Source organism: Colossoma macropomum, unplaced genomic scaffold (genome assembly GCF_904425465.1).
Source record: "Colossoma macropomum unplaced genomic scaffold, Colossoma_macropomum, whole genome shotgun sequence".
Taxonomy (NCBI): Eukaryota; Metazoa; Chordata; class Actinopteri; order Characiformes; family Serrasalmidae; genus Colossoma; species Colossoma macropomum.
Window position 1 is genome coordinate 8,094,212 of NW_023494795.1, and position 14,924 is coordinate 8,109,135.

Below are 14,924 nucleotides of genomic sequence, written 5' to 3' on the forward strand. Positions count from 1 at the left end.
TTAGAAACAACTACCTTATGCTTCCACTCACTGGCCACTTTATTAGAAACACCTACCTTGTGTTGGTTTTCATGACATCACAAAAACAAAGATTTCAAAACAGGCTGTTTTTGCAGTTTAGTTTCCATATATACACTGTGTGTGCATGAATGCTATGTTTCAAGTCTGGTGAGATGGGTGCTACAGCAGGCTCGGATGAGACAGAAAACCCATAGCCATCAGTAGCTGTGCTGCAGAAGTACATTAAGTGCTTATTACCGTTTCATCATCCTTGTTTTCCTGCAGTCTGGTCAGCTCTGCTGCTCTCTCACAGCTTGGGCAAGAGCTTATGCTAGACTCCAAGCCATCCGTCAACCCTCTATAAATAACCCTGCTTTTTTGCATGCGTTTGTGTGTTTTCCAGAGCAGCTCATCCAACTGCAGTGTACCAGTCTCTCTCTCCCTCTCCCTCTCTCTCTCTCTGTCACACATATTTGTTGTTATTCCTGTGCCCCATGATGCTCCCAGTGACTTTTACACAGAACTTCCAATGAAGCTTAAAGAGACAATGTGTTGACTGCCTGTTGACAGCAATAGAAATATATAAATAAGTATACATAAATCTTTAATGTTGGGAGGCATGAATGTGCCAAATGTTTGCAGTTGATCTGTCAACAGAAGCGAGAACCTGTGGGAAGGAACTGCTTCAGTTAAAGGAGGGGTGTCAAAACATAACATCATTTTTAACAGAAGCAGGTGAAGGTAGTAGTGTTAGTAGTCTTGCCCAAGGACTCTTACAGGTATTACCCAGTGTTACCAACTACACTATCCCATCCACTATAAGCTTGACACTACTGATATTTGTCAGTGGCAGCTGAGGTGGGATTTAGACCTCACACTTTCAGTTTGGAAGGGCCATTTTTATATAGTGAGCCACAATTAACCCATACTAATTCTGGTTCTTGTCCAGCCTGCATGATGAATTTAGAATCTGTCTAAAATTAAAGTCATAATTTTTACCATCAGGCTGTGATCACAAGGACTTTCTGATATCCATAAAAAACAGGATGCAAAACAAATGCCTTTGTGGGTGGAGATTGATGTGAGTGGGAAACGAGTTTTACCTCGGGATGTTCTGTATTTGGAGCAGGGGTGGATTTAATGATTCTGGGGCTCTAAATAAAAGACAGGAGGCCCCTGGATGCACATTTTTAAATTAGTTTGAGGCTCTGGGCTACCAAGAGGCACAAACATCTACTCCACAAAAATGTCCTGAAATAATGAAATAATATTAATTCTAGTCAATATATTTAATACTTCTCATTTTGAGATGGCTGTAAGAATATTATGAGATTATTTAACTATATCTGGACATTTTTATACCTGTTTTAGGTCATTTTATTGTGTTAAATATTTCACTATAACACTGTGCCCAGGGGTAGGATAGGGCCTTCACCAAACTGTTGCCACAAAGTTGGAAGCATATCATTGTCTAAAATGTCTTTGTATGCTGTAGCATTAACATTACTCTTCAACGGAACTAAGGAGCCCCAGACAATTATCCCTCCTCCACCAAACTTTACTGTTGGCACTATGCATTCCAATAGGTGGCGATCTCCTGGCAGCCACCAAACCCAGATTCGTCCATGAGACTGGCAGATAGTGAGGCGTGATTCAACACTGCAGAGCACCTCTTTCATTAAACCTGCCCTTTAATTCTTTAAAATAAAAACAAATTTAAAAACTGGTTAAAGAAAGTTGCAAATATCAGTTGTGAATGTTAAACTTTAATGATCCTACGAAGGAAATCTGTCATTGTGCTGTCACTCAGCCCAGAGCAGTGGGGGTTAAGTGCCTTGCCCAAGGGCACAACCAAAATCGGTCGTATGGATCCTGCGTGTGGAGTATTTATGTGCATTTATCAGCGTGACAAGCTGCCACTGACAGGTGTGTGTTTGTGCAATGTGTTTGCTGTAGCTGTTGAGGGCGGTCAGCGTGTGGAACCACAGCACTTATATAACAGTCTGCATTCCTTTCTGTCCAAAACAGACTGCCAGCCACCATGGAGACACACGCACGCACAGGCCAACATATTAGAAATGACAGTGTTTTTACCAAACACACACACTGAGAAATGTATCCACTGTGACTGACACACACAGACAGCCCTGAGAGTAAAATGTTGATATTGTTCTGTGATGGAAACAGTGTGGGTTTGTTCACACCATCAGCACACAGGATTCACATTAATCCACTCAGCGGGGCAGTGGAGTTAGCCTTGCACGGTCAAGACCTGCTGTTTCTGTTGTACGCAAGACAGCAGTTTGTGTGTTACTGCCAAAGCCAGGGTTTGGGCCAAAAGATACAAATATGTTTTCATGCAAATCAGGCTAAATCTGTCTTATCTCTTCCTGCCCTTTATCTAACTTTGCCACGTCGTCACACTGCATTTACTCAATATTTCTCAGTATGAAGCGTTCATTTGCAAAAAAAGAAAAACATCATCCTTCAAAAAACGAGATGACTGTGGTGAGTTTTTCTAACACACAACACATTCTGAACCCTAAATACGTTTAGTCACAACAGCCATTATTGTTCACTGTCAAGGCATTGCAAGTTTATGTTTTCCCTGCAGAAACAGTCAAACGCCAGTACTGTTCTCCAGCAGAACCTGATAGATCCATTCAGCAAATCAGCACACAGCATTCAGGTCAGGTGACGCAACACTGCCACAACCTGTTTTAAGCAGAATCTCAAATGGCTCCCTTCTCCCTACAAAGTGCCCAACGTAGGTCTTAAAATAATGGCTACTGTATCTAAACAGAACACAGTGTGTCTAACAGAGAACCACTTTGGATTCAGCCATGTGTGCACAATTTCACAACATAGTGCACTATTGTGGCCTTCGCCCGTCCACTGGGCCCCGATGGCGGCCGCCAGAGCCGGCAGGAAGGTTGGACCCGAACACAGAGCGGTGACGAACCCTGGTGAAGCCTGGCGGGGAGAGGAACATGGGGTGGGGCCCGGGAGGCGGAGCTTGGGACTCGCTCCTTGCCCTCAGACCTCTCGTGGCCGGCACTGTCGTCCTCCTGCTCCCACCGTCACTTGCATCACTCGTGTCCCTTGGCGGAGCTCTGGCTTTGCGCTCCATCCCCCCACCCACTCGTGGCTCTCTCACGGTCACGGCTCGGTGTTCGGGCCCCGCCTTCCTGCTGGCTCTGGTGGCCACCATCAGGGCCTGATGGACGGGCACACGCCACAACTATATATGGAAGCAGTGAGCCATATGAGATTCAGCCTTAGGATTTCCCAAGATGTGATCTTATAGATGTTTAATATTGATCATTAATTCACCACTTTACCTACTTGTTTTATGTTAAAAACATGTTAAATATTGCACTTAAAAGATACTTGTATCAATTACATAGCTTTGAAACTCTGAAACATGATGTGAAATGACAATTGGAGTTATCTGCTTTCACCAAAAACACAAAATTTAAAAAAAAATAAACAATTTTTCAATAAAGCTTCGAGTTTCAAAACAACCCAACAGCAGTTTGATTGATATTACCTGAAATGCACAACGAAAGACATGATTTAAAATAGACATATCACATGCTGGGTGTGAACGGGTACACGTCTCGCTATCTACTTCTGATCAGATCACTCGAGACGGATGTCAACACCAAGCATGAACAGGACCTGCATTGTAGATACAGTTTATTACTTAAAACAAGCAGAACTATCTGCCATAAAGACAGGGTTTGATGAGTTTGGTGTGGAGGAACTCCAGTGGCCTGCACAGAGCCCTGACCTCAACCTCACTGAACACCTTTGGGATAAAAAGGAACATTGATTTTAAGCCAAGTCTTCTACCAACATCAGTGTCTGGCCTCACAAATGCTTTTTGACTGAATGGGCACAAATCCCCACAGACACACTCCAAAATCTTGTAGAAAGCTTCCCAGAAGAGTGGAGGCTGTTATAGCTGCAAACGGGGGAAACTCCTTATCAATCCCCATGGTTTTGGAATGGGATGTCCAACAAACTCATATAGGTCTGATACTTTGGCCATATAATATACACCGATCAGGCATAACATTATGACCACCTCCTCGTTTCTACGCTCATTGTCCATTTTATCAGCTCCACTTACTATATAGGTGCACTTTGCAGTTCTACAGTTACAGACTGTAGTCCATCTGTTTCTCTGCATACTTTGTTAGCCCCCTTTTACCCTGTTCTTCAGTGGTCAGGACCCCCATGGACCCTCACAGAGCAGGTACTATTTGGGTGGTGGATCATTCTCAGCACTGCAGTAACACTGATGTGGTGGTGGTGTGTTAGCTAACACACACTAACACACTGCAGTGCTGAGAATGATCCACCACCCAAACAGTACCTGCTCTGAGAGGGTCCATGGGGGTCCTGACCACTGAAGAACAGGGTAAAAGGGGGCTAACAAGAAATCAGATGGACTACAGTCTGTAATTGTAGAACTACAATGGACAATGAGCATAGAAACAAGGAGGTGGTCATAATGTTATGCTTGATCAGTGTATATATACATTACACCTCGCGTATGACTTCACATTGTGAGAATGACCTGGTGATGGAGTGAAAAAATACTGCATGCAATTCACAACACACAACTAGTTCCATGTCATTTTTGTAATTAAAGCTGTGTCCTCACAACAAAAGCTATTCCTTTTTCTTTTTTACTGTTTATTACTTTTTTAAATTTATTTATTTAACCCCTGTTTACAGTTGTAGAGGGGTTACAGCCTGCGCTGGCGGTCAGGAAAATAAAAAAAACTATATCTGCCACACTCACATGCACCAGCGCTGTAATTTTATGCCTTAATCCGCTTGCACTATGACCATGAAAATGTCATTGTTAATTACCTAAATGTTATTTTTTTCCAAACTGTTGCTTTAAGCCCATGTTAGAGCTTACATGTGGGTGGATTAAAGTGTGGATGATTATGGTCAGGGTCATTTGGGTCATGATAGTGGAGTCTTTACTATCTAGCAGATGTGAAACTGGCCTAGGCACTTATTTCTCATTACACCCCTCGGATAGAGCACAGCGAGATGTTGATACCAATCTTGCGAGAGGAATGTTGGGCTGCCTTTTAGGTGGTCAACTGCATTCCTGGCCACGGAAAGATATGCAGCCATGAAAACAACAACAAGATCAAGCACGAGGTCTTGTGTTGCTACATCGTTCAGGCTTTAGGAGAAAACCACAGGGCTTTAAGGTTAAGAGTAAATATAAAGTTCAGGTCAGTTATTTCCAGAAGCAGGCAAATCTGGACCGTAGTACCTGACAGCTGATACATTTTTATTAATCTTTCAGTATTTGTGATTACATTATGCTGGTCCCATGAAGCAGGATTTCCTGCTTAGCCTAACTTTAAGCTTAGTTCGATCTAGGTAGTTTGATTGATCTGGATTTTCTGTCATGATGTTGGATCACTTTTTACCAGTCTACATCACAACGGCAACTAACCCACTCCAGGGCCAGCTAAGTTCAGGATTTCAGATAATACATAGCTCTTGGACCAATCAGGGAGAGCTTCTGACTGACCAGGGACATCTTTCTGATGGAGGTTAGCTCCATGGTCCTTCATTTGGGTCACTATTTTTGTCTTTGTGATATTTGTGGCCTCAATCTAAAATCAAATAAAAAATATTGCTTTTCAGTGGAGAAAACAAATGTTACGTAGATATCAAGAATGTGAAGCAAGTATTACACCAATAAGCATGCGGTGGCAAAACTGCTCTTCACTGATGATAAATGCTTCACTTTCTACATACAATGCCTTGCAAAATTGTTTAAACCCAGTAAACGTCATCAGATTCGTCCGTATTACGAAAGACACTTGCTACAGAGGCTACAGAGGTTGTTGAAAGAGACAGATGAGGATCAAAGCTATGAAATGTACTTTACAGCATTACAGAAGCACTTTACTTACAAAGAAAACCCACACTTCTCCAGTACAACACTACTCGATTTAAGGTAACGAATGTTAGCATAGCTAGCTATTAATTTAATATCAGCTAGATTTTAATGATTTAACTATTAAGGTGCAGTACACTTACTTACACTAAGGCCCAATCCCATTTCACCCCTTGCCCCTACCACTTAGCCTTTACACCTCCGTATTGCGTGTTCACGCCTAGGGGTAGGATGTCCCGAATTGTTGTTGAGATAGAGGGGCAGGGCAAAGTGCTAGGGCTACATGGCCCTCCAAACAGAGGTTTTTCAGAGACACACCCAAAAAGTAGTTACTTATCATTTCAATGCATCCCCAATACTTCTCTTTCTTCTTCTTCTTCTTCTTCTTCTTATTATTATTATTATTACCATTATTATTTTATTATTACTATCTTTGAAATAAGGAAAAGCAGAAAGTGCAATCCAGGCCTGGCACTGTATCTTTAGCCAAGAGTCTCCTACAGTTACAATACAATATTTCTGTAAGAAATTAAAATACATTTGCTCATATTTACTACTCCATTATTCACTCGCAGCTGCCACTATTTATTTTGCATGTGAAAATGAAAGGGTGGACAGGACACACACCCACTGACCCTTAAAAATACAGACCCGATTAGATTCAACCCCTTTTCTAAAGCTGGAATCTCACTTGAACGTGACATTCTTGTATAAAGCGGCGGTTATATAAAGTCGTTTCGGAGTCTGTGTGAGGAGCATGAGGAAATGAGACGTGATTATGTTTGGAGAAAGATCTGCAGTCCTCACAAGCTCCAATCAGCATGCAACAGACAACAAACCTTGAAATCTCTCTCTCTGAGGGCTGCGTATCTGATAAGACTGCACAGACAGTTGGAAGCTGCATTTGTTAGGTCTTCTGCTTAACTCAGCAAGAGAAAATACCACAGGAAACACCAGCTATTTACAAGAAAACCTCAATTTCTGACCTTTTCATTTCTTACTTCCACTGACTTCCTATGTAATGGTTTCCACTTATTTTGGAGGTAAAATAACAAGCTACACACATTTTGTGGTCCTTTGATCAAACGAGTGAAGGAGCGATTAGTAATCCTCTCTGAAAGCTTCTTTTTTCTTCTTTTTCTTCTCGTTTTCTTGCAGCTGAGGCACTTTGAAGGTCACACCCTCATTTGACTTGGAGAAATTTGATAAAGAAAACTGAATGCTGATTTGAACAGGGGTCTGTCTCACGAAGCAGGGTTTCTTGCTTAGTCAGCTAAGGATTTTCTGCCTCATCATCATCACTTTTTATCAAAGTACATTGCCATGGCAACTCATACCACAGGCCTAATCTGCTCTGGAGAAGGTTAAGTTCAGGATTATGGATCACAAACAGCTCTCTACTCAACCTTCTGGTAGAGTAGTGCAGAGTGTATCCTCTGGTCAATTTCAGGTTACTTTTGCAAGTCATCGGTCATTTGGTCACTGCTACAAGTCATGAGTTATTACACTGTTTTATAGTACACATGCAACTAACACGCTAAAAGAAGAACATTGCATGAACACTTTGTGACCTTTGGGCCAAACAGCCAATCACGTGAAAAGTATCTTGTCTTTTTCCACCCATGTTTCACTCGATTGGCTGTTCATTGTAAACATCACATTCTCACATCCACACACAACGCTTGAGTATGTAAACCTGAGTTAACAGAGAAAGTTAGACTTAACTGCGGTTCTATTTGTTAGGATTTGTGAAGCTCTGACTTGGGCTGAGTTCAGACTGCAGGTAAAAGTGGCCCAAATCTTAATTACTTATTTGTCTAGTCACATATGGAGCGAATTCCTCAAAGCTGCCCACAACCAAATCTGATCATAAAATGAGTGCATGCAAATTTCAGTTTTGCTCTTCCTCAAATTCATCTTTAGCGTCTATATAACGCTGAGCTATTTTCACCTGAGGGCCAATCAAAATTAACATGTAAATGAGGTCACACATATTACAACCCATGCCAAGTGAAGATCCGGTTTTGCCAAAATGGACACGAAAAAAAAAAAAAAATCTCAGAAACAGAGCTATGAATTTTAAGAGATGAAGTGCTGCAAATAATAGTAACTTGTTTGGTAAAGATGCTTTTAATGTACATAAAAATCAAGCACATATGCCTGTACATAAAAATAATTATTAATTTTTGAAAATTTAATTATAATTTAGCATGTACGATTTTGTTTCTTACTGGTAAGAAATTAAGCCTTTCTCTAAATCGTTGTAATTGCAGTAACAATTTTTACTAACATGAATTAAAGTTTAACATGTGATAATTTTTTTTTCACAAAATAAAATTTTAAATTGACCTGCTGGAATTGTACTGTGGCAAACTGTGTACTGCACCGTTCCCCAAGTCTAAAGAAGGACAGATTTGGCCATTTTTTCCCTGCAGTGTGAATACAGCCATAGTCACGAACCTTAACTTAGTGCTTTGTGAGATAGATCCCTCAACTCTTTAAAAATAAATAAATATATAAATAAATAAATAAAAAAACAACAACAACACCAAGAAAACATGCAAACCAAAAAACAACATTTGATATTTCCAAATATAAACACTATTACAGATCATATAACTGATCTGGACTGTGCTGGACTCACCGCGATCTCCCGGCAGGCCGACATAGAGATCCCAGTGCCTTCAATCTGCTTTAGAGCGTATTCCTTCTCATCCTTCCTGCAGACACAGAGCAAACAAACTGCATTACTGACAGAGACAACACATACTTAACATTAGGTACAAATTCTTAGGTGTAGAGCTCAGGGCAAAAGTCTTTTAGCAGCATCATAAATATTAATAAATATAAACCTGAGCAAACGAATAACAGTATGAAGAAAACCTTGTGATTTGTCATTGTGTGCTTTTTGTTTTTCTGCTGTTCTGTTCATTAGTTGCTCCGAAAATGTAAAACAAACTAAACTAAAAAAAACTCAACTAAATCTAAACTAGTACTCAACCTTAATATTTACCTTAAATATTTACAAGGATTATGTCATGATCTATTTAAAAAGTCCAATTAAAGTTAAATTAAATTATATAATTTTTTTAAAGATCATTTTGATTTCTCTTCAAGTTTTAGAGAATTATATTTAGATACGTGATGAGTTATCGTTATTCAGCAAATGCTGCCCCAAGAGATGTAGTCCATAAGCGGAGGCTGATTTTAGCCACACCCCTGCATTTCGGAGCAGGAAGTAAGGCTGCATCCCTGTTCCTCATGGCCACGTGGTGAGCAGTTAGATCCAATTGTTTTGAAGTAACTGTGTCCCAAAACCTAAAAATCAGTGTGAAACATTACGAATTGTCACGACCGAAACACATACTTTTTTGCAAATACGTCAATTTTTTGGTGTTTACATGAAAACTATTCTGATTTTATGTGTGTACAACTGTTCAAAACCGTGTTTGCCGGTCATGTACTGGCTTAAAATGAGCTAAAATGGTCACTACTGAAACAGTCACTACTGAAACATTTGGTAGAGTTTTAGGCAGTGTTATTATGGGTTTGTTACAGTCAAAATGGAAGGTGCAATCATTTCTTTTAATACAATAAACACACTTAAGTTATAAGGTCACTCAAAGCAAGAGGATTTTAGTCTAAAGTCCAAGTTAATTAAAAGTCTGAAAGGTGTTTTCAACTCTGACTTTGCAGCAGTTCGACAGAATGAGCCATATAGTCTAACAGTCCACAATAATAATAAACAATGGTGTTTAATTCTGGGAATTGAGTATTATTTTGCTGTAGTAGTTATGGGTGTGCTGAAGGTGGTCTAATGGTGTATTTCAAAGGCAAATCCCCCCAATCCCACTTTGCACTACTGATCATAACAACACAGCATTCCCATAAACCTTTACCTTCATAACTGTAACAAACAAGGCCTTTACAGTGGATTACAGTGACTGCATCACCACTGCATTAAAAAGACAGTCGCATGCATTAGTAAAACACTCAAAAATTACAAGTAATATGTTTTGTTGGTTGTAGGTTATATTCTATACAGTTAACAAAGTTAAATTTCTGCTAATTTTAATGTACTATTTTTTATGTCTTTGCTGAGTTTAACACACACAAACAACATAACATAACATTTTTAATGGGTCAAATCTCTTGCACGACATATTTTATATATGTTTATATCTTACATTCAGCAGGTAAACAGTAATTGTGCACTGAAATGTGCAAAACTGTGCTCTCTACAGAGGACGTGTTAACTTATTGTCACTTATGAAAATCAACAAAACATGTCATTTGACTAAGGGCGCCCAAACTTTTGCATATGACAAAAGGTCATGTGTAAGGTCAGTTCAGGTAGCCCTGCCTGAACTAGAACCACCATGACCACAACCTTGCTAAAAAAACAGTGTGAACTGTAGTTGCAGCATATTTATTATAATTTAATAACTTCCCAATAAACTTTTATTGACTAAAACATCTTAAAATGCCTTCTGGTGTCTAGTTGAAAGTATTTCACTGTATGTTTCTACATTGTATATAAGTGATTACTGAATAAAACAACAGTAACTATTAATGTGAGTCCAAACCTTCAAACAATGTTGTATTATTCACTAAGTACTTTTACAATGATGTGAGGAATTTAAGTGTAACCTCAGACATAAACTCATATATCTCGTCACTATTCTTTATAAAGACTCTAAAACTGATTTAACAACTGATAAAAGTCTATTTTAGTAAGCCCACCCATTTGATCCCGTTGTTGTAATGTCAGAACTCAAATGTTTCAGGTGTTGAAACCACTTTTGGGCCAAAGAATTAGCACATAACTGCTTACGGCTAACAAAACCTTTGCAGGTACATCATTTTATGCTACTTAAAGAGAGCATATTTTACAGTTTTCCTGTATTTTACATCCACTGATGTCCAGTCATGAATTTGTTAATGATTCTTTTTTACATGACCTTCTTCAACATCGCTTTATCCACAGAATTAACCAGTCTGTTTATGTGCCTTTAAGCCTGACATACGCAAATGAACTCTTCTTTGATTGGCTGCCTTGTATTGTCTTATTAACAAAGCAGTACGGGCTGAATAACTTCAGCCTGTATGGGCGGTGCTGAACTGTAGACCAGACAGGTGGGTATGGAAACTACACTGCAAAAACAGCCTGTTTTGAATTTTCTGTTCTGTGACGTCACAAATACAAAGTCAGTCACATATCAGCCTATTCAGCCTGCAGTTTGGAATGTGGAGTGAAACTGGAAAACTTTTTATTAAAAAAACAAGAGTTTTTCCCTGAGATATGCATCCTTTAAGTGATATGTTTGTCTTCCCATTCGCTCCCACTGTATTAGGTTTGCTCAGACGTGCCACCTATCTGGAAGTCTGAAGACTCTCACATGCATCCTATGAGACACAAATAAAATGATTTACCGTATCTTTTTCTTTTTAATAAGTACTCACCACACAGCATTCTTCAGAGATCAACACAGTCAGAGAACAAACACTCAAGAGAGAAGGTTTTAACCTTGACGTCAGATGGAGAGCTTCACTCGTGTTAACTTCTAAGAAGTGGGCTTGAATAGGAGGCTTTGAACTTTGATGATATTTTATCAATCTCAAGATCAGTTATGTCACTACATTGCTTGTACCTACAGGGGAATTCCATTGATTTTCCAAAATTTCTGCCTAATTTAGTTGGTGAAAGTGTAAACAGACTCATTCAGAGTTGTTCGATGTGAAATGCTTCATTACAGAGAAGCTTAACGACAGAGTTTGGTCAGAGGTCACTGTCTACAACACAAAAGTAGCTATTTTCACTACTGTCCTACTAATTAAAGGACCAGTGAACCTACATGTACCTTCTGAGGTTTTATTTGCAATGCTGATGATGATAAAATAACAGAAAATCTGAAAAAATAGTTCCTTGGGAACTATTGTGTCTTACAATGCCCCAGATGTGACTCTCTGCCAGGAATGGATTTTAAAAAATAGGTTTTAGACCAAAAGCTTCTTAAAAATATCGTAAAACAACGTCTCAGGCATCAGGCAGTGCACTCATAAAATGTCACGTAATACCTTTCTGTGAGGGAGCTTTATAAGGAGGAATTATTACTTTGGACGTCTGGTTCCTATCACCACCACTGTGAACAATTCTGATAAGTTTCTCAACAATGATGCATTTCACATCAAAACACTCAGAATGACCTTGTTACCATCTTAACCATTTAATTATTCAGAAACGTTCACTGGAATTCCCCCTTTAAAGAACACGGCCCAACTGCATGCTTCACTAAAGGAGAGCAGGATTAGTCTGGTTTATTTGGATTTAGTGCAGTGAAGTATATCAAACACTGAAGGAAAATTACTGCACTCATATTGTTTTAAATACTACATAGAATGAGACATATTGTTCATTGTGAAAATGCCTTCAAACAACATCATGATGATACCTACACACTTAAAAGCGATGGTTCTTCACGGGTTCTTTAGTAAACTAAGCGGTTCTATATAGAACTACAAACACTCAAAGAATCTTTGCATGATTAAAGGGTTCTTCGCATTGTGAAATGGTTCTTCAGTCTGATGAAGAATGTGCTGTAGATGGTTCTATATAGAACCTTTTTGAAAAGGGTTCTATATAGCACCAAAAAGGGTTATTCTATTGTGATGATGTCAGGTTTGTTACAACAGAAGAACCCTTTTTGGTGGAAAACATCAAAACCTTTAATTTAGCCATTATTGTGTTTACCCTAACCATTTACCCAGCTGTCTTAAGTGAATGTAGCGTCTCATTAGCAATAGCGTCGCCATTAGCTTGGGAATTCACAGCCAGCAGTCAACTTCACCACATGAAACCAAACGTTTTGCTGAGATTTTTGTCTGTTCTGAGTCGTACATGTGAAAAAGGACAGTAAAGTTACATATTGGCTTGGTTTTAGCCACAGAAAACACAGTGTCTCCACACTTAAATTCCTTTTCCACAGAAGATGATAGCTTTTTTAGCAACACGTCAATTTGCACATGATTAATACAACCTGAGGTTATTTCTACAGCTTGTTTTATAGAAGGAAAAGTCCCAGATGAGACTAAAATTACTAAGAAACGCGGCAATATTTACACCACCTCTCCATGTAAAGCTAATCCTGTCCGAATAGGGCTTAAGATGATTTCTACTCACACATACCCTCACACAAATGTCTACAGCTGCTCACTATCAGTGTAGAGTCGAGCAAAACGTACATTCTCATAAATATGAGCAAAAAAGATGTATTTTCCAGCTGCTATATGCTAATGATGATAGCATTACAGCTTCCAAGCTAGCAAAGGCTACACTGGTGAATAAATGTAGCTTTACAAAGAGAAATACTAAAAATGGTAACTGAAGCACTTGTACCAGCGCTTGGTGACCAATCCTACCTGGAACAGTTAAAAATAGCTAAATAAAGCATGAAATAGGAGAGTAAAGGTACATATTGGCTTGATTTTAGCCACAGAAAACACAATGTCTCCACACTTCCTTTTCAACAGAATATGATAGCATTTTTACCAACATGTCGATTCACACATGATTAATACAACCTAGTTATTTCTACAGCTTGTTTTATAGAAGATAAAAGTTGTCAGAATCTTTACAGTCAGTAAAAGTGACTGATATGGCGCATCCAGACGGGATTCAGTGAGAAATGCTAGTAAAATCTACATTATCCCACCTGACCATTTAAAGCTAGTCCTGTCTAAATAGTGCTTAAGATGATTTCTACTCACACATACCCTCACACAAATGTCTACAGCTACTCACTATCATGTGTACAGTCAAGCAAAATGTACATGTTCTCATAAACACGAGCGAAAAACACTCATTTTGTCTAGCTGCTATATGTTAATAATGCTAGCACTGTAGCTTCCAAGCCAGCAAAGTTTGCACTGGTGAATAAATGTAGCTTCACAAAGAGAAATACTAAAAATGGCAACTGATGCACTTATTGGTCATATACCAGTGTTTGGTGACTATCCTTACCTGGAACAGTTAAAAATAGCTAAATAGAGCTGCACACAGGGCAAGATAAAGAAACTGACCCTCTTAGGTTGGCCCACTGGGTGGTCCAGCAAAAATACAAGAAAAATGTAGTACAGGACTTTTAATATGCATATTATAACACTCCCAGTGAAGGCTGCTTGTTTGTAACTAAACTGGTGCAAAACGTTGATGAGAAACATGTTTGACACGCACAGTAACTCAGCATTATGGACTGTGGGCTTCAGTGCTGGCGCCTCAGCGTTAATTCAGCTGGGCCAGGCCGCGTCTTTACGTCTTGCGGATGTGTGTGCATGGTGAGCCTCAGGGGTTGGCAAGGTTTTGAATGTGGTGAACTTGAGTGAGTCAGGCAAATACGACGCCCGGAGCTGAAACACGGAAGGAGCGAGACGAGCATTACTACAGATGAGCGGTGCAGATAGCGACCGAGCATTCAGACACAGCCGTCATTTATGCTCGAAGTTCAACAGCTTTTCAGGAAAATGTACCCAATTCTTCACGAAAAGCTATCTGAAGTGACTGGGCGGCTAGAGGTCATTTGGTGTTTACAAATATAGCGCTGTGAGTTCAGCAGAAGTGGGACAAATAAGCTTCATGCTGGTCTTCCAGTGACAAGAGCCAAGCCTGAATAAATTCCACAAGTGCGCTTGTCATTCTGAATTTGTTGTCACATTTGTTTTCATCTTTCTTGGTGTGGACATAATTTAAACTCAGACTACATTTACTCTCTTTTTCTTCACATTTCATAAAATAAAAACATACACACTTAAAAAAGAGGTTCTTCAAGGTTTCTTGGTAAAGGCAATGGTCCTATTTAGAAAACAGAACTATTTCATGCATAAGTGGTTCTTTGCATGGTAAAATGGTTCTTCAAACTGACAGAGAATGTGTTGTAGATGGTTCTATATATAGAACCTTATTTGAAAATCGTTCTATATAGCACCA

The 14,924-nt window shown here is 39.3% G+C and overlaps 1 protein-coding gene across 1 annotated transcript in view; it reads right to left on the bottom strand.

Moving 5' to 3' along the window:
• Positions 1-14,924, bottom strand: part of cdk19 (cyclin-dependent kinase 19) — a 101,241-nt gene that overhangs the window by 73,693 nt on the left and 12,624 nt on the right. Inside the window, exon 2 of the mRNA XM_036581338.1 lies at positions 8,586-8,661. Within this exon, the coding sequence (XP_036437231.1) occupies positions 8,586-8,661 (76 nt within the window). The remainder of the gene's footprint in view (positions 1-8,585; positions 8,662-14,924) is intronic.